The 18,995-nt window shown below is 46.4% G+C and overlaps 1 protein-coding gene across 2 annotated transcripts in view; it reads right to left on the bottom strand.

The window, feature by feature from the left end:
* Positions 1 to 9,261: 9,261 nt before the first annotated feature.
* SPINT1 (serine peptidase inhibitor, Kunitz type 1) overlaps positions 9,262 to 18,995 on the bottom strand; it is a 52,667-nt gene continuing 42,933 nt past the window's right edge. For both annotated transcript variants that reach the window (XM_040411710.1, XM_040411709.1), the window contains exons 9-10: positions 11,538 to 11,594; positions 9,262 to 10,024 (exon numbers count right to left, since the gene is read on the bottom strand). In XM_040411710.1, the coding sequence (XP_040267644.1) occupies positions 9,837 to 10,024; positions 11,538 to 11,594 (245 nt within the window). In that variant the 3' untranslated portion in view covers positions 9,262 to 9,836. The remainder of the gene's footprint in view (positions 10,025 to 11,537; positions 11,595 to 18,995) is intronic.

Below are 18,995 nucleotides of genomic sequence, written 5' to 3' on the forward strand. Positions count from 1 at the left end.
ACATAGCCTATTCTTATACACCACGTCCCCTGACCAATTCTTAAGCCAAAGGGCTCTATGTGCCAAATTAGCCAGGGAAGATGAAGGAGCAGACAACCTAACAGCATCGACGGAAGCATCTGCCAGAAAGTCAGCTGCTGTCACCGCCAGCCCCAGGAGAGATCTTAGAAGTTCAGATAGACGGAAGACTCAGGAGTCTATCTGACAGATCTCTCTTGTTTTCATTGTTGCTGACGGGTTTCCACCCCTTCACAGATGCTGCTCATGGGATGGACACTAGAGGAAGAACCAGCTTCTGGAAGGATGGAACCAAACAAGATGGTCTTCTGGTGCTTGCGACCTCTCTAGAATGTTCCCTGAAACGCATATCTATTCTTGTGGCCAAGGTGATCAGGTCATTCAGAGTAGACGGACGGTCGCGACCAGCTAATTCATCCTTAATCAGGTCATAAAGGCCCTCCCAGAACACCGCCAGTTGAGCCTCATTGTTCCATGCAAGTTTGGCAGCCAGGGTATGAAACTGGATGGCGTACTGACCCACAGACAAGGAACCCTGTCGTAGACATAGCAGGGCTGATGCAGCGGAGGACACGCGGCCGGGCATTTCAAAGACCAGCCGGAAGGTAGCCAGGAAAGACTGCAGATTAGTGGTCTCTGGACCTCCATGTTCCCAAATAGGATTTGCCCAAGCAAGGGCCTCATCAGACAGCAGGGACACAATGAAGGCAGCCTTGGACCGCTCAGTGGGAAACTTCTGCCCATGAAACTCAAAGTGGGAGTTGCACACCAGCGGCACACAAATCCGGATTCACCAGTATGGGAATTGCAGGAGTAGCAGCGACTGGCAACCCTGCAGTAGCTAGAGAAGAGATGGCATCCAGACGAGCAGCAACATTTTTCATGAACTGCATCATGACATCCTCACATCATGTAACAATTCCTGAAGGACATAAACATACAGTAAGATATCCAGGCTAGTAGAGGTGTCCTAATAAAATATCATAATTACAGAAGAAAAAAGAAAAATGACCCTTAAAATCACAAATTTATTTCTATTAATTTTAAAATAAACCCGCAGATATAGGTAACCAAGAGGGACCAAAAAGTGGGGAACCCTAATGGTAGAGTAGGTACATGATCACAATTGATAGTCACAATAGATATAAAGAGATGTAGATAATGTAAAGGGATCTGGGAGATAGGGGACGGTATGGTGTAGGGATGAGGGGTATATCAGGGGAAATCTTTCCCTGCGGAAACCCTAGTCTACCCGCTGCCCGGAGACGACTCCTAGTGGTGGGGTCTGCCCATCCTCGTACCTATCCTCATACACCCTGGAAAACCCTAAACAATAAGACCTTTTCTAGGCATCAACCCAACGCGTTTCCCCCGGGTGGGTTCTTCAGGGGGTTGGTATAGGTTAGATAAGGCCCAAAAGTAAAGATGATCAACAGATATACGGTAAGCTGATAGATAAGAAAATTAGGCTGGCTGTACAATATAGTAGGGCAAAGAAAATAGATACATCACATGTAGTTCCTGATGGATTGGAAGCGGGAGATGCTACATGTGGGATGCCCCTATGATGCCTGTTGCCTAGTGTGTGCTCTTCTGTAATTCCTGAACGACAGGCTTGGGGTGACCAGCAGGGTCCATGGCCTCAATGTACTGTCACGAAGCAGCGGGTGTGAACCAACTGTGCACAATGTCCTACCTCCTCTAAGGGCGTTGTCTAAGTAAACCCCTCGATCTTCACAGTACCCCTGATGGTGGGTATAGACTTTTGCAGCAGGCACCTCCCCCCAGGGCCCTTTAAGAGCTAAATAGTACTTGTTTTTTGTGACGCCAGTTGCAGTGAAGCAACAAGGGTACAGGGCCCCTTTTAGTGAAGTAGTAGATGGTTCCCAGGTATAGGAATGCCAGAGTGGTGCAGGGCAGCCTATAATGTCCCTTAATGTTGGTGCACGTGTCACGGTGCTGGACCCTAGACGTTGGCTCCGCAGCAATGAAAAGGGGGTTTGTTAAGGAAGGGGGATGAAGAAATGAACGAGTCCACACCTTGTATAACTTTGAACAGCAGCTTTACTTTGCATAAACGTTCGTCAGATACAATCTTTAAGCTTTGACTTGGTTTTAGCATTAACTGTGGCAGGCAAACTCCTCTCTGCTACATCTGTTACTCTCTGGCTCTGCTGTACTAACAGTATAGCTGTATAACTTTCTCTGTGTGCTGCAACTTCTCTCTGGTAGTCTGTCTCAAATTTGTTCAGGGAACTTTACTCCTGGCTTCAGAGGCTTCCAGGTGTGGACTCCACATCCAGCAGAGCTGTAGGTGCTTTAGCTGGCTTGGCAAGGCACGTCCAGCAGGGACATGCACCTGCTGCACACACCCTCCCTAGACTGACTCTAACTACACTCCTCCCTCCCTGCAGCCAATGGGACACACCCACAACACCACAGAGTGGGGTGTTAGAATGGAAGGAAAGGTTCCATTCTATGTGAGATGCTGTGTTTGCTGCCACCTGCTGGTGAACCAGGCACATTACATTTTAACAGTTACATAACAAAACTATGAATACACATTGTGCAGGACCTGGAAATAAATACATAAATGACATGACACTAGCCCATTAGAGATAGTAGCAGGGTTCAGGAGTGGTAATGCACCTCTGGGGCATTACACTTTCCCGAGGGAAACGCCAGGTCACTACATCTTGAGGAGGATAAGCACACGAGGCAGCTGGTCCAGGCGGATCAGGAGGTACCTAAGAAAGGTACCAGAGGTACAGGCGTTGTCAGCAGGCTGAGTCATTACAAGCAGCAACAGAGCAGGACCGAAGGATAAGGCAGAGGCGAAAGCTCAGGGCAGGCGGCATAGGTACAGGTCAGGCTATCCGGATGGGCAACAGGACAAGGACAGGGCAAGACAAACAGGCAGGGATCAAACGGGTAGCAGAGTCCAGAAACACAAGTACAAGTCAGGAACACAGGCGGATATCAAGAACCTTAGCAGGACACAAGGACCTTAACACTGAGGCATCTGGGAAAGGGGCTGAGCCATTTATATATGTGCAGGAGGGCTAGGGTTGGTTGGCGACGTCACATGATCCAACCCATAAGACACAGGAAGTGATGCGTGTCGGCCCTTAAGGACACGCTGCAGAAAAAAAGCAAGCATGCGGTGGCCAGGGCTGGAAGGAAACACTGGCAGCAAATCACATCTAGGAAAACCACTGAGGCATGGAGGCCCCTCCTTCTTAAATATCTGTTTCCTGTCCTGGGACGAAGAATCCTCTCTCCTGGTGTGGTCATAGGCAGAAGGGAAAAAGTAGGGTTGGGTTCTTAAGGAGCTCTTATTAGAAGAATTATGGATCCTTTAACCTTAAAGGGCTCATGAAACTTTTTCTTACTGATGATCTATCCTCTGGATTCATTGTAAAAGGGTGAAATCCGTAGCTAAGAACTCTTTGTCTTCGGTCGTCCAGCTTCCCCTCTTTATTTATTTATTTTTTTAACTATGTTTTCTAATAAAAACTGCTGACCTTTCGGCTTCGTTCACATCACCGTTCAGCCTTTCCGTTCTCCTGCCCTGTTTAGGGGCAGGAAAGGACAGATTCGGCACATAACTGAGCCGAACGGAGCCCACGAGCCCCATAGACTATAATGGGGTCTGTTAGATTTCCGCTCAGAAGCTTTGAAGCGGAGACTAAAGTCCTGCAGGCACAACTTTTGTCTCAGCTCCAAAAATCTTCTTCTGAGCGGAAACCTAACAGCCCCCATTATAGTCTATGGGGCCCGTGGGCTCCGTTTGGCTCACTTACGTGCCGAATCACTCCTAAACGGGGCAGGAGAACGGAAAGGCTGAACGGTGATGTGAACGAAGCCTAAGATGTTCCGGATAAAGGCGGCAGCCGGCCACTGAAACACACGTCGCACAGCTACCATTTTATTGTTTATTAATTGTATGTTTTGGTGTTTTTTTTTGTTTTAGCAAAAATTGCCAACCATAGCACGCCATGGACCTGGTTTTTCCTGAGTAACCTGCAACAAATATCAGTTGGCTTCTTCGTTCCAGGAAAGAGCAGCTTTGGTGCACCATGGTCTACAGGAGAGCCTCTCCGAGGTTTTGCCTGCTGCACACTTGGCAAGCGGCCTTATTAAATTGGCGCAGCAGTTTTACCGTATGCAGTATGACTTCTGGGTCTTTAAATTCCATGTTATAGCATCTGTAATGATTTCATTTGATTGCTCTACGTCAGGGATTAGCCAACCTTCAGCACTCCAGCTGCTGTAAAACTACAACTCCCAGCATACACACTGTCTCAGCTGTTCTTTTAGGGCTCTTTCACACTTGCGTTGTTCTTTTCTTCCGGCATAGAGTTCCGTCGTCGGGGCTCTATGCCGGAAGAATCCTGATCAGTTTTATCCTAATGCATTCTGAATGGAGAGAAATCCGTTCAGGATGCATCAGGATGTCTTCAGTTCCGGACCGGAACGTTTTTTGGAACGGAGAAAATACAGCAGCATGCTGCGCTTTTTGCTCCGGCCAAAAATCCTGAACACTTGCCGCAAGGCCGGATCCGGAATTAATGCCCATTGAAAGGCATTAATCCGGCCTTAAGCTAAACGTCGTTTCGGCGCATTGCCGGATCAGACGTTTAGCTTTTTCTGAATGGTTACCATGGCTCCTAGGACACTAAAGTCCTGTTTGCCATGGTAAAATGTAGTGGGGAGCGGGGGAGCAGTATACTTACCGTCCGTGCGGCTCCCCGGGCGCTCCAGAGTGACGTCAGGGCGCCCCACGTGCATGGATGACGTGATCACATGGCTCACGTCATCCATGCGCATCGGGCGCTCTGACGTCATTCTGGAGCGCCCCAGGAGCCGCACGGACGGTAAGTATACCGCTCCCCAGTACTACTATGGCAACCAGGACTTTAATAGCGTCCTGGCTGCCATAGTAACACTGAACACATTTTGAAGACGGATCCGTCTTCAAATGCTTTCAGTTCACTTGCGTTTTTCCGAATCCGGTGGGCACCTCCGGCAAATGGAGTACACGCCGGATCCGGACAACACAAGTGTGAAAGAGCCCTAACTCCCATAGAAGTGAAAGGAGGATTCTGGGAGTTGTAGTTTGAGAACATCTGGAGTAACAGGGGTTCTGATCCCTGCTCTACATAACACAGAGGTCTGTGAGTCTTCCAATAAACCGCCCAAGAGGACTGAAAACTCCGCTCCTGTGGATTTTCTATAACGGAGTATTAGATAATGGTCTCATGTGAGAAGCTTACAGTGTGCTGACCAGCATTCGGAAGGGGGGGGGGGGGGGAAGCCCCCTCAGGCGAGGTGGAAGATCCCAACATGCCATTATTTTTGTAAGATGTCCTGTACCAGTTGCGTTACTCATGTTTAGGCCTGAGCTACACTGCGACTGACAGGTCAGGATAGGTCATCAGTATCTGATTGTGAGGGTCCGAAGCCCAGAGCCCTCACCAATCAGCCGTTTGAGAAGGCTCTCTGGAGTCCCGCTGCCTTCTCAAAATAGCTGATCGGCAGCAGTCACGGGTGTTGGACCCCCACCGATCAGATACTGATGACCTATCCAGAGAATAGGTCATATAAAAAAAAAAATATTATAATAATCAGTCGCTCTACAAAAAGTCACAGTGTAGCTCTAGTCTTGTTTGTATTTGGCAAGGTGTTTTCAGCTCCATGTAGAAGACCTTGGTTTTGGCCATAGCACGTTACATTAGGGCTCTAGTTTACAAAGCATTAGCAGTTCTATATGCATCTACTTTTGACAAATATTTGCTTGCTTTGCCTGCACACAAAGACAATCCCCACATCATGCCAAAGTCATGTCTGCAGTGCCCAGTGAAGCACGTAGGGCTCCTTGTATCCACGCCAAGCTTGGCAAAGAGTCACTTTGAATCCCCCCCCCCCAGAGTGGGACACACAACGTGAATTGTGCAAGAATGGGACCACCAATGTGGTCAATGCAAGGCTTGCCAGTATATCCTAATGAGGGGCCATTCTGTGAACCCCCATACAGGTAGATAGTATGAAATTAGAAATGTTGCCTACTGTCACACTAAGGGGGTCATTTATCTGTGCCAGTGTGGTTTATATCAGGAAGACAACTTGTGAGTTATGTACCCAAATCTTGGACTAAACTGGTCATATAAGTAATAAATGGGGGAAACCAGGAGCCAGGCATGTGAAGGCACACCACCCCAATGACACAAGCTTAGGAACTACTGCGACAAGGTGACTGGGACAGGAGGATTGGGGTGAAAGAGACCCAGTGGATATATAGGATGAAAACTGTATATCCAATGGGATTGAATGAAGAGTTACGGCTTCGTTCACATATGCAGTAACCTAATCTAATAGCCTGCTGGATTCTGCCATTCACGGCTGGCTCCCCGTAGACTATAATGGGATCCAGTGGTAATTCGGCATAAATTCCAGGTTCCGGACTAATATTTTTATCTAGCCAACAGCCGGCATTTAGGCCAGAATAGGCTACCAGATTTAGATACGTTACAGAATGTACCCTTAGGGCTCGTTCAAACGACCGTGTGAAGCCCGTGCTGTGGACCGCAAATTACGGTCCGCAATGCACAGGCACCGACCATGGCCCAGCCGCATGGGTCCGCGATCCCTCCGTTCCGCAAAAAGATAGAGCTCGTTCTATCTCTTTGTGGTGCGGAGGCATGGAATAGAACCCCAGGAAGCACTCCGTAGTGTTCCGTTCTTCAGTTCCGCGTCTCCGGATTTACCCGCATAACCCCTTTTCCGACCAACACTAGATTTGCTTATTTTCTGCTTACACCAGGGATGCCTAACCTGCGGCCCTCCAGCTGTTGCAAAACTAGAATTCCCAGCATGCCTGGGTCAGCCTACAGCTATTAGGGCATGCTGGGAATTGTAGTTTTTAAAACAGCTGGAGGGCCGCAGGTTGAGCATCCCTGGCTTATTTGATTCATCCTCGTTTTCTGGGGTGAAGGCTGCTATCATGCCCCTGTAGCTTTATGTGATTTGGGGTACTGGAAAGTAGGTATATTGGATTGATGACAACTGGATAATCTCCTGTGCATCTGCATTGGATCAGTGGTGTTTTTCTTATATTTTTTCTATTTCGGTATTGACTACCATTTACCACCACAGCCCTTGCTAAACCCCCACATGGGGGGGTGGAAGGGAAAAGCATTGGGTTTTGTTTAGTATTGACCCTGTATCACAGGGATCAGCGATCTACGGCACTCCAGACGTTCTGAAACTACAACTCCCAGAATCCTCCTTTCACTTCTGTAAGAGTTAGAACAGCCGAGTACTTGGTCATGCTAGGAGGAGATGTAGTTTCACAGCGGCTAAAGGTTACTAAACCCAGCCACTGGATGGTAGAACAACCTGGAGACCAGTATAGAAAATATCCCAACCCTGATCCCACCAACTGTCTCTACCTAGCTTGTCATACCCAAATGGATATATTACAAGATGATCTAAGGAGACAACAAGTAGGGGCACCTAGGGATAAGTTATGTTTTTGCCCTATTGGGGTACCTTGCTGTTGACAATTATTTTGTCATTTTTACATCTAGAAATAACTTTATTTTTTAAGTTTCAGGGGGGAAACTTTTTTTCCCAGTGATTTATCCATGCCAAGTTTGAATGAACTGCAGTACTAGGTAGCGTTATGGCTCCCACTTGTGGCCACAGTCAGTACTGCCTGCAATAGGTTCGCTTTACAGTTTTACAAATAGTCATAAAAACAGTACCAGAAAACAACATGCAGAGCTTTACATCCAGAATTAGTACACTTTGGGGGAGATTTATCAAAACTGGTGTACAGAAAAACTGGTTTTGTTGCCCATAACCACCAATAAGATTTCACCTATAATTTTTCACAGCTCCTTTGGAAAGGTGGAGATATCCTCATTTGTGTATATAGGCTACAGTCACTTATACCATCATAGCAATAGTGGAGAGGGAACAGGCAGAAGAGATGACATTTAAAGGTCATCTTGGATAAAAGGAAAAAGTAGTAGAACATGAGCCAAACAACTTTGAGTTTTGACCAGAATAAGTTTGGTTAGAAGGCTCCTTAAAATTGTGAAGGCCACAACGGTCCCCATTTGTTTTACTTCGTTATGGAGTATACCTTTTGTAAGGAATTTATAAAAGCTGTCCCGTTTTCAATGAGACGTGCCTCACAATCTACAATTCTGTCAGCCCTTCCTTAGTAATGAGTCGCAGACCATAAGTTTTCTAACATGATAAGAAGTTAATAAAGAGCTAAGAGTCGACTGTAACCAGTTAAAGAATTGAGGCCTACTGCACTGGACCTTCACGTCAAGTAAATCGACCACCATCATCTGTACCAGACCAGAGCTCACAGCGCTGCCAAGTTGAGTTTTTCTTTTTAATTCCACATTTTGCTAATGGAACAAACAATACTTTGGTGTGAAAGGCTGGCAGAAAATGAAACTATACATATCCGTTTAAAACAAAACTGTATACCGTATTATACAAGTATTTTTAATCTTCAGCTTATAGCACCACTTATGCTAGCTACACATGTAGTCCAAGAAGAACCATACAATAAAAATAAAATAAAAAATAGGGGTCATTATGGAGATGTTGTGATGAAAAGGTTACTAATAAGTTGGAAAGGGTTGGACCATATGCCAGCAGCTCATCCAAGTCCTTCTAAATCTGATGGTCTAAATCAGGGATGCTCAACCAGCAGTTGCAAAACTACAAGTCCCAGCATGCCCTCATAGGTGTAGGCTGTCCAGGCACACTGGGAGTTGTAGTTTTGCAACATCTGGAGGGCCGCAAGTTGAGCATTCCTGGTCTAAAATGTTCATCATGGCCGCTTGAATAGGACTTGAAACTCAAACATGGCACTGTGTCTTTAGATATTTCAAGATCCCCTGTTATAAGGCCTGCTCCTTCACAATTACTGTTATCATACTGAGATTTTACATTTCTTAGGTTCTTTTTTACAAAACGTTGTGTATGTTGAGAGTTTCTGACCATCAGATACATTCAGTAGTAGCATCAACCCTGCACATGGCCAGGTTCCATTCTAAGGTCAATGTAAAAGAGGACTGTTAGGACAATAGGTACTGGTTGACAATTGAGAAATAATAAAAGACTGATGGGTTCCATCTTCTCAAGGCAGACTAAACAGAAAATTAAATGTGAAACCACTCTAGCCCATACCCAAAAATAGAGGATACCGCACTTTCGTTTATATACAAAAGATTTACTCATGAAATAAAAGCGGAAACGTTGTCTCTTCAAACTATAAAGAGTCACCAAACAACACAATTCATACAATACTATATCTACATTATAGGTTAAAATTAAAAAATAAAGTGATGTCAGGCCGCCGGGTAGTCAGATGGAGTATTAGAATGGTGTATATATAACTTAAAAGTGCCACGTAATGTCATTACATCATGGGACATCACCTGGCTGCATAGTCACTGGGTACTTATCTACTGCTGCATAAATTAGGAGCCTGTATCACAAGGGGGCGATTCTAGCGAGCAGTGGACAGGTGCACAAAGCCATCAAACAATGACATTATGTAAAGAAATGAAGCTAAATCCCCCCCCCCCCCTCCCCAAGAATAAAGAGATTCTGCCTACGCCCTTGACTGCTGGGTTTATGGCGTCCACCATTTGGCAATGGAAGTGATACATTTTGCAGTCTTTTCCCTCTAAGGGGCTATGTGAGAGCTCCGTGCACTAGACTTTAGTGTGGAGTGTTGAATAAAGTCCAATGGTAAATACATTTCTCCATAGGTTGGCACCAGCTAATCAAACTGGCTTGGTGGTCCGATTATATACTAGGTGTTCTGTGTCTCCCGTTGCAGACACAACAGTATTGTTGACGTTTGCTTGCCGCTTACTGCTCTTCTTCTTTTTCAAATAACAGTATCCAATTACAGCAAGGACAACCAAGATACAAATGCCAAGAAACACTGCAACGGCTACCTCAGCTGAGCCTGTAGAAGAAAAGCACAGATATTTTTATTCAGATTTTTTATTTTTTTTGCTTAACCCTTCAGATATGAAGGTTTAAAAACGCCCTCCCACCCGCATCCTGCTGCCCAAGCTCTGCTCGGGCTTTGGGAAAATGGCCTAACAGTTCAGCCTGAAAAGCAGGGTGGGGGGCTGCTTTAAGCCTTCGTGTTTCAGAAGTTAGAGATATGGACCTGGTCTTGTTTTAAAGCTTAGATTGTAATTTTTCAAACAAGACCAGCATCACAGCATTACCTCCTCTACATAGCCTTTAGTAATCAAAAGGGACAACAGGCGAAAGTGAAAGCAGGTTTCTGCTACTTTCACTCCCAACCAGATTTCTAAAAGGTAATCTCTCATGTTACAGAGGAGATAATGCTGAGATTCTGGGTTTGTTTTAAAACTTAGATTGTCAGCTTTCAAATCTTCTACAGAGCCACTAGATGAAGGCTTAAAGCAACTCTTTCCCCCCCTTCAGATGGCTGTGATCTCGGACAGCCTGGAAAAGGGGGAGCATCTAACAGGCTGCAGTATAGGGGGGCTGGGGAACCCCCTCTCCAATGATAACCATTATCACCAGAGAGGAATCTAATATATTAGCTCTCATACAGTTATTTGTCAGGAAAATAAAAATGTTCTGGGTCTTGCAATTCAGCAACACAAACTGATTATTTTGTAAAAACAAGTATTATGCAGTAGTATAACATAATAAGAATTAAATAAATTTGGCATCATAACTGCAGTGGGGGGAATGTATCGCTCAACAGCAAAAGCAGGATTGAAGCACTCAAACCGGACCATCAGATTCGAAACAGAACCTGGATTGGTCACTAAAGACGATATGGTTCCATTCTGTAGCAATTCAGGTTTATTGTTCATGACACCACTGCAAATGAAGCTGATGGTAGCTGGCTGTCAATGTCAGGACATGTAATGTATGCCGTGACCCCTAAAGTTCCTTCTGCTAAGCTTCTGGAAATGGTCTGGGCAGAGACAGGGGTGTGGAATGAAGGTGCCACCTCTGTCTACATGGTGGACAAAAACTGTCGGAGCTGCTCAGGTTTGTCTGCAGATTAAAAAATCCTCTCTACTGGTGGTCTGTCATCCGAAGCTTGTTTGCCATTTGTACGTTTCCCTCGTGTCACCACTGCTCCCAACAACTCATAACAGCTAGGTCAGAGCTGGCCTAGATGGCAGGCAATACATCAAGTGGCCATCTTTCTTCCCTCAGTCCAATGATGCGCCCCTTGTCAAATTCTGTCAACTGGGCAAAATGTCTTCAAGTGCATCGCAGAGGCACATCTAGCAGTCAACAACCTCTCATCAAGAGGTACACAACCAAAAAGTAGCCTCTGAGAGCATTTTATAGTGGGGGGGGGGGCTTTTATGCCCCCTTGTGGCAAGACCCAGTGTCAATTTATTTACATATCTGTTTGAGACATAACTGCATGCCTCTGTATTACATACATATACACACAAATAGAAAAGTGCACTCACCCAAACCCGCTTCTTGTGCACTAGGATCCTCTTTATTTGTTCTAAAAATATCCTCACCTGTTAAGAAAAAAATAAAAATTATTAATTTATTCCATTATGTACAACGTAATATAATGTAGAAAGTTGGTAAAGTAAGTACGGTGGAAGAAATATTTTGCAGTCTCCGTGGCCATTAAAGGGGCTGTCGCAAGTAAGTGGCATTTATCATGTAGATAAAGTTAATGTATTGCGATTGGCCATATTGCCTCTTTTGCTTTCCGGATTCATTTTTCCATCTCATTATACACTGCTTGTTTCCATGGTTATGACCACCCTGCAATCCATCAGCGGTGGCAGTGCTGGCACAGTATAGGAAAAAGTGCCATTATTCCGCTGCAAGAGATGTATACTCTAGGTTAGACTATTTTCTAATACAGATACAGCGGTATCCCTCCTTGCCTTCTACTCGATTGATTCTAGGACCTTCTCTGATCACGCTATGCTCCATGCTTTTCTGAGATTTCCCCTCCCAGCACCTAAGTCCTGGCAGTGGCGACTGAATGAGTCCCTGATACAGGACTTTGTAATCTCTCAGGACATCCATACGGTTCTCTCATGGATAACGCTGCTCACAAATGTGGTCAGGTGAGCGCTCATCAAGCATGGAGCCAGACGGAAAGAGAGAGAGAGCAGAGGAAATCTACCATCTTCTGGCTGAGGTCTCTCGTCTGGAGCTGGTTCACAGTCACATGCCCAGGCTTCTCGCACAGCCTTGTTGATAGCCAGGAGGAAACTTAAGGAAAAACTAGACATACACACCAAATTCCTGCTAAACAGGGGCAGACGACATTTTTTAACAAATGTAGTAGGACTCTAGCTCAATCATTGCGAGAACAGAGAGCGAGAAACTATGTCCCACTGATTGCCAATCCCAGGGGCCACAACCTAAATGATCCAGATAAGATAACGGAAGCTTTTGCCCAATACTACCAGTTCTTGTATAATCTCCCTTGCTCTAACTCAGCTAGCCCCTCTCTAATACTAGCCATGCGCAAATACCTATCCGACTCAGGTCTCCTGAAAATCCCACGAGAATGCGGAATTAGACAGGCCCATCTCGGAAGAGGAATTAACAGAAGCCTTAAAAACTATGCAACCCGGTAAAGCACCTGGTCCGGACGGACTACCGGCATCTTATTATAAGATATACTTACCTCTCCTACAGGCCCCCCCTCACTAAGGCACTGACTGTAATAGCAAGAGGGACTCCTCTACCTAGAGATAGGACTCGCACACATATCACAGTCATACATAAAGAGGGAAAGGATCCAGCAGCCTGCGCAAGCCATCGCCCTCTGTCATTGCTTAATGTAGACCTCAGGTTGTTTGCAAAGATCTTGGCCACGCGCCTAGTCCCTTTCCGGTCAGACCCGATTCACTCTGATCAAGTAGGCTTTATCCCATCTAGAAGGCTAGGGATAAGACTCCGAAAGTGCTGAACCTGATTCACCATGCTAAATTACAACGCGCCTCTTTCTGCCTTTTATCGACAGATGCTGAAAAGGCGTTTGATAGGGTGGGCTGGCAGTGGTTATTTGAGGTCTTAAACCATGTAGGCATAGCTGGCTCTATGATGGCCTGGATGTGTTCTCTCTATACCTCCCCCTCTGCTGCAACTAAAGTGAATGGGGTCCTATTGTCCACTTTTGAAATACGAAACGGGACCCGACAGGGTTGCCCTCTCTCCCCCTTAATGTTCGTGCCTTCACTGGAACCTCTACTCCAAACAGTCCAGTCAAACCCTAATATTACAGGCCTCTCAGTGGGGGGACAGGAATATAAAGTGGCGGCATACACAGATGACTTGATATTCACAATTACTAAGCCCATGACCTCTTTCCAAAGCTGGATCACTGAGTTTAACATGTACCAGGCAATGACCAATCTAAAAACCCAGAGGCAAGCCCTCTAGAATCCAATCTAGCGGCCTCTTTCTTTTTGATGGGCGGTGGGAGCGGTCAAATATCTGGAAATATGGATTCCACGAGACCTGAGAGAGGTCTATAGCACGAATTTTGACCCTCTGCTAGGTCGGATTAGGGGGATCTGAATAAATGGTCGAAGGGCCTGTACACATGGTTTGGGCGTTGTGCCATTTTTAAGATCAATGTTCTCCCTCGTCTGCTATATCTATTTTAGACACTCCCAGTAAAACTACCACCTAGCTTTTTTGTCACAATCCACTAAGACCTCTTTAAATTCGTCGGGGCCAGAGGCTGGCCCGCTCTCTGCTCCATCTCCTGAAGGAGCGGGGTGTCCTGTGGATTTCGGATCTCCGAACATATTATGCAGCTACCACGCTTCAGTGTGTTTTGGACTGGTGTCGCCATGCTCCTTTTAAGCAATGGGTGACCATTGAACAGCGCTGCTCACGGGCCCCTCTGGAGCTCTTACCTCGGGCGATGGTGCAGACCCCGACAGCACTCTCCACCCACCCCACCCTCCTCCAATTTCACAAATATCCTAATGTGAGCAGGATCTCGCCCACACCTTCCCCTTTATTTCTAGTCCTGCGACACCCAGAATTCCCAGTTAGCTGTTCCTCGGGCCCCTTTTTGCATTGGCGTTTAAGTAGAAAATGTCGAGCTCCCTTCTTTAGAACAGCAGGGAGATGGCTTACACATTCTGAATTACTGGAGCTGTCGGACCCTTGTGCCCTGGGACAGTGGAGAGCTAGACAAATATTTTCTCTCCTCTGTCCCCTCGTCCCAGAGTTTCGACAGGCCTCTTACCCCTTTCGAAAAGGTATGCATAGGCTCAGGTGTATACGGCATTGGTAGTGCCTTACCGGACTTCTGCCCTCCATATATTGACAAATGGAGCTCTGATCTTGGAGTGGACATCCCCCCCCCCCCCCAGACCAGTCATCTCGCGCATAAATCCTCCATTGCTAGTAAATTCCAGGAAGCAAGTTACAAAATACTGTCTAGATGGTACTATGTTCCGACTCGTCTTCAGAAAAGGTTTCCATCTGCATCTCCACTGTGCTGGCGTTGTGAAATCCGCGCCAGGCTCTCTGATCCACATTTTCTGGCATCGCAGTAAAATTAGGCAATTCTGGGAGTCTGTGCATAGCACCATAGCCTCAATCTTTTCCTTTCCCATACCAAACACCCCGGGCTTCTTTCTGTTACGCCTCTCGGACCGATCCAGCAATTTGCTTAATAAATCAATCCTGTGTCACCTAGTTAGTGCAGCTAAGGCCTGCATCCCAGCTAGATGGAAATCACCTTCCCACCCTCTATAGACCTCTGGGTCCACAAGTAGAAGATATTAGGAGAATGGAGGAACTCACAGCTCTAGTGAAAAACACCAACGAGGCATTCAATTCTGCATGGATGCCGTGGTTTGTATTTCAGAACACCCTGGAATACCAGGTTTTATTGGTCTAATAGAAACCTCCCTCATCATTTAATTCCATTTTCCCTAACACCCCCCCCCCCCTTTAGTTTCGATTTATCTACTCGACCTTCCCTAATTTTCCCCTCATGTTACAGTCCGTCTCCCTCTTAATGACATTCCATGTCCCCCTTTGTTCATGATATGTGTTGCACTGGAATCATAAAAGATCGCATATAGATTGATTGTGTCCCATCGTACAAGAACAACCTTAGGACTTCCTATTTTTGATGACCCTGGTATTATTCTACTTTGTTAGGGTACTTTCACACTAGCGTTTTTTGTTTTCAGATATTCAGTTCTGTCACAGGAGCTCAATACTGGAAAAAAACTGATCAGTTTTATCCTTATGCATTCTGAATGGAGAGCAATCCGTTCAGGATGCATCAGTTCAGTCCCGCTTACGTTTTCGGACGGAGAAAATACCGCAGCATGCTGCAGTTTTCTTTCCGGCCAAAAATACTGAACACTTGCCAGATCCGGCATTAAGTGTTTCAGCAAAATGGATCTGGCTTTCCAGTCTGCACATGCGCAGACCTTTAAAAATGCAAAAAAAAAAATACCGGATCCGTTTTTCCGGATGACACTGGAGAGACGGATCCGGTATTTCAATGCATTTGTCAGAAGGATCCGCAACCGGATCAGTCTGACAAATGCCATCCGTTTGCGCCCAGATTGCTGGATCCGGCAGGCAGCAAGTGTGAAAGTACCCTTACACTGATCGGTACAGTCGGCCCTTCGTCTTGTAGACTGATTATTAATGCATTGTCTTTGATTTGACAACGATTGCACTCCACACATACATGTAATCGACTTTTTTTTCTGACGATGATACATTGGTACCCTTTTTTTATTCTTTAAAGGGCTTCTGTCACCCCACTAAGGGCTCTTTCACACTTGCGTTGTTCTTTTCCGGCATAGAGTTCCGTCGTCGGGGCCTGATCAGTTTTATCCTAATGCATTCTGAATGGAGAGAAATCCGTTCAGGATGCATCAGGATGTCTTCAGTTCCGGACCGGAAAGTTTTTTGGCCGGAGAAAATACCGCAGCATGCTGCAGGCCAAAAATCCTGAAGACTTGCCGCAAGGCCGGATCCGGAATTATTGCCCATTGAAAGGCATTAATCCGAATCCGGCCTTAAGCTAAACGTCGTTTCGGCGCATTGCCGGATCCGACGTTTAGCTTTTTCTGAATGGTTACCATGGCTGCCAAGACGCTAAAGTCCTGGCAGCCATGGTAAAGTGTAGTGGGGAGCAGTATACTTACAGTCCGTGCGGCTCCCGGGGCGCTTCAGAATGAAGTCAGGGCGCCGCACGCACAATGATGACGTAATCGCATGGATCACGTCATCCATGCGCATGGGGCGCTCTGACGTCATTCTGGAGCGCCCCGGGAGCCGCACAGACTAAGTATACCGCTCCCCACTACTACTATGGCAGCCAGGACTTTAATAGCGTCCTGGGTGCCATAGTAACACTGAACGCATTTTGAAGACTGATCCGTCTTCAAATGCTTTCAGTACACTTGCGGTGTTACGGATCCGGCGGGCACCTCCGGCAAATGGAGTACATGCCGGATCCGGACAACACAAGTGTGAAACATTTTTTTTTTTTTTGGTTACTTATAATCCCTATACTGTGATTTATGCATACATACTGTAATTAATCATTTTGGTTTAACAGATTCTGTTAAAAACGTACTTTTATAATATGTAAATTACCTGTCTACCAGCAAGTAGGGCGGCTACTTGCTGGTAGCAGCTGCATCCTCCTATACTAAAGACGCCCCCTCCGCATGTTGATTGACAGGGCCAGCGGACGGGATCTTTCTCTGCTGGCCCTGTTGTTTGCATTCAAAATCTGGCGCCTGCGCCGTACCTGTCTTCAGTCGGCGCAGGCGCACTGAGAGGAGGATGCTCGCTCAGCCGCTCCTTCCTCAGTGCGCCGGGTGTAGATGTGACGTCATCAGCGCAGGCGCATTGAGGATGGAGCGGCCGAGCGAGCGCCTCTCAGTGCGCCTGCGCCGACTGAATACCGTTAAGGCGCAGGCGCGAGATCTTGATAGCAGACAGGACCAGCCAGAGGACAATCCCGTCCACTGGCCCTATCAACAGGCGTCTTTAGGATAGGAGGATGCGGCTGCTACCAGCAAGTAACCGCCCTACTTGTTGGTAGCAAGGTAATTTGCATATTTTAAAAGTAAGTTTTTAACAGAATCTGCTGAACCAAAATTATTAATTACAGTATGTATGGATAAATCGCAGTATAGGGACTATAAGTAACCCCAAAAAAAAATAAAAAAAATTTAGTGGGGTGACCGAAGCCCTTTAAGAAAATTTTAAAAGTGCCAGCCCCGTCTTCTCTGATGGCTGAGGCCACGGGAGCACACACAGGCTGGTGCTTTTCCCTATAGTGTGCAAGCATGGCCACCGCTGCTGGATTGCAGGGTGGTCATAACCATGGAAAGCAGCAGTATATAATGCGATGGAAAAGTGAATCCACCAGGTGTCTATGCTTTATAGCATATGCAAGGACTGGAGGTTAATGGACAGGGAAAGGTCAATAGACATTAAGGCCAGGGCTACACCTGGATTTTTTATTGCTGCCTACGAAATAAAAAAAATAAAAAAGGGGTGTGAGCTGCAGAAAACAGGAAGAGTCAAGTTGTCAAAATTAATCGCAACAATAGGTCTTATTTGGCGCCCTTAAAATGGTGTTCCCAGTAGACATGAAAAACAGGCTGTAAAATTCTGGGTCAAGCCTTCCCCACGTCTGCACCATATACAGTACAGACCAAAAGTTTGGACACACCTTCTCATTCAAAGAGTTTTCTTTATTTTCATGACTATGAAAATTGTAGATTCACACTGAAGGCATCAAAACTATGAATTAACACATGTGGAATTATATACACTGCTCAAAAAAATAAAGGGAACACAAAAAATAAAAATGGAAAATCAAATTTTTCAACCCATGGAGGTCTGGATTTGGAGTCACAATCAAAATTAAAGTGGAAAAACACACTACAGGCTGATCCAACTTTGATGTAATGTCCTTAAAACTTGCAGGATAACAGGCCGAACTGGATGGACAAATGTCTTTTTTCGGCCTTATGTACCATCTTACTATGTAAACAAGGCAAAATGAGGCTCAGTAGTGTGTGTGGCCTCCACGTGCCTGTATGACCTCCCTACAACGCCTGTGCATGCTCCTGATGAGGTGGCGGACGGTCTCCCGAGGGATCTCCTCCCAGACCTGGACTAAAGCATCTGCCAACTCCTGGACAGTCTGTGGTGCAACGTGACGTTGGTGGATAGAGCGAGACATTATGTCCCAGATGTGCTCAATTGGATTCAGGTCTGGGGAACGGGCGGGCCAGTCCATAGCATCAATGCCTACGTCTTGCAGGAACTGCTGACACACTCGAGCCACATGAGGTCTAGCATTGTCTTGCATTAGGAGGAACCCAGGGCCAACCGCACCAGCATATGGTCTCACAAGGGGTCTGAGGATCTCATCTCGGTGCCTAATGGCAGTCAGGCTACCTCTGGCGAGCACATGGAGGGCTGTGCAGCCCTCCAAAGAAATGCCACCCCACACCATTACTGACCCAATGCCAAACCGGTCATGCTGGAGGATGTTGCAGGCAGCAGAACGTTCTCCACGGCGTCTCCAGACTCTGTCACGTCTGTCACATGTGCTCAGTGTGAACCTGCTTTCATCTGTGATAAGCACAGGGCGCCAGTGGCGAATTTGACAATCTTGGTGTTCTCTGGCAAATGCCAAACGTCCTGCACGGTGTTGGGCTGTAAGCACAACCCCCACCTGTGGACGTCGGGCCCTCATATCACCCTCATGGAGTCTGTTTCTGACCGTTTGAGCAGACAAATGCACATTTGTGGCCTGCTGGAGGTCATTTTGCAGGGCTCTGGCAGTGCTCCTCCTGTTCTTCCTTACACAAAGGCGGAGGTAGCGGTCCTGCTGCTGGGTTGTTGCCCTCCTACGGCCTCCTCCACGTCTC

This window comes from Bufo bufo, chromosome 11 (genome assembly GCF_905171765.1).
Source record: "Bufo bufo chromosome 11, aBufBuf1.1, whole genome shotgun sequence".
Classification (NCBI taxonomy): domain Eukaryota; kingdom Metazoa; phylum Chordata; class Amphibia; order Anura; family Bufonidae; genus Bufo; species Bufo bufo.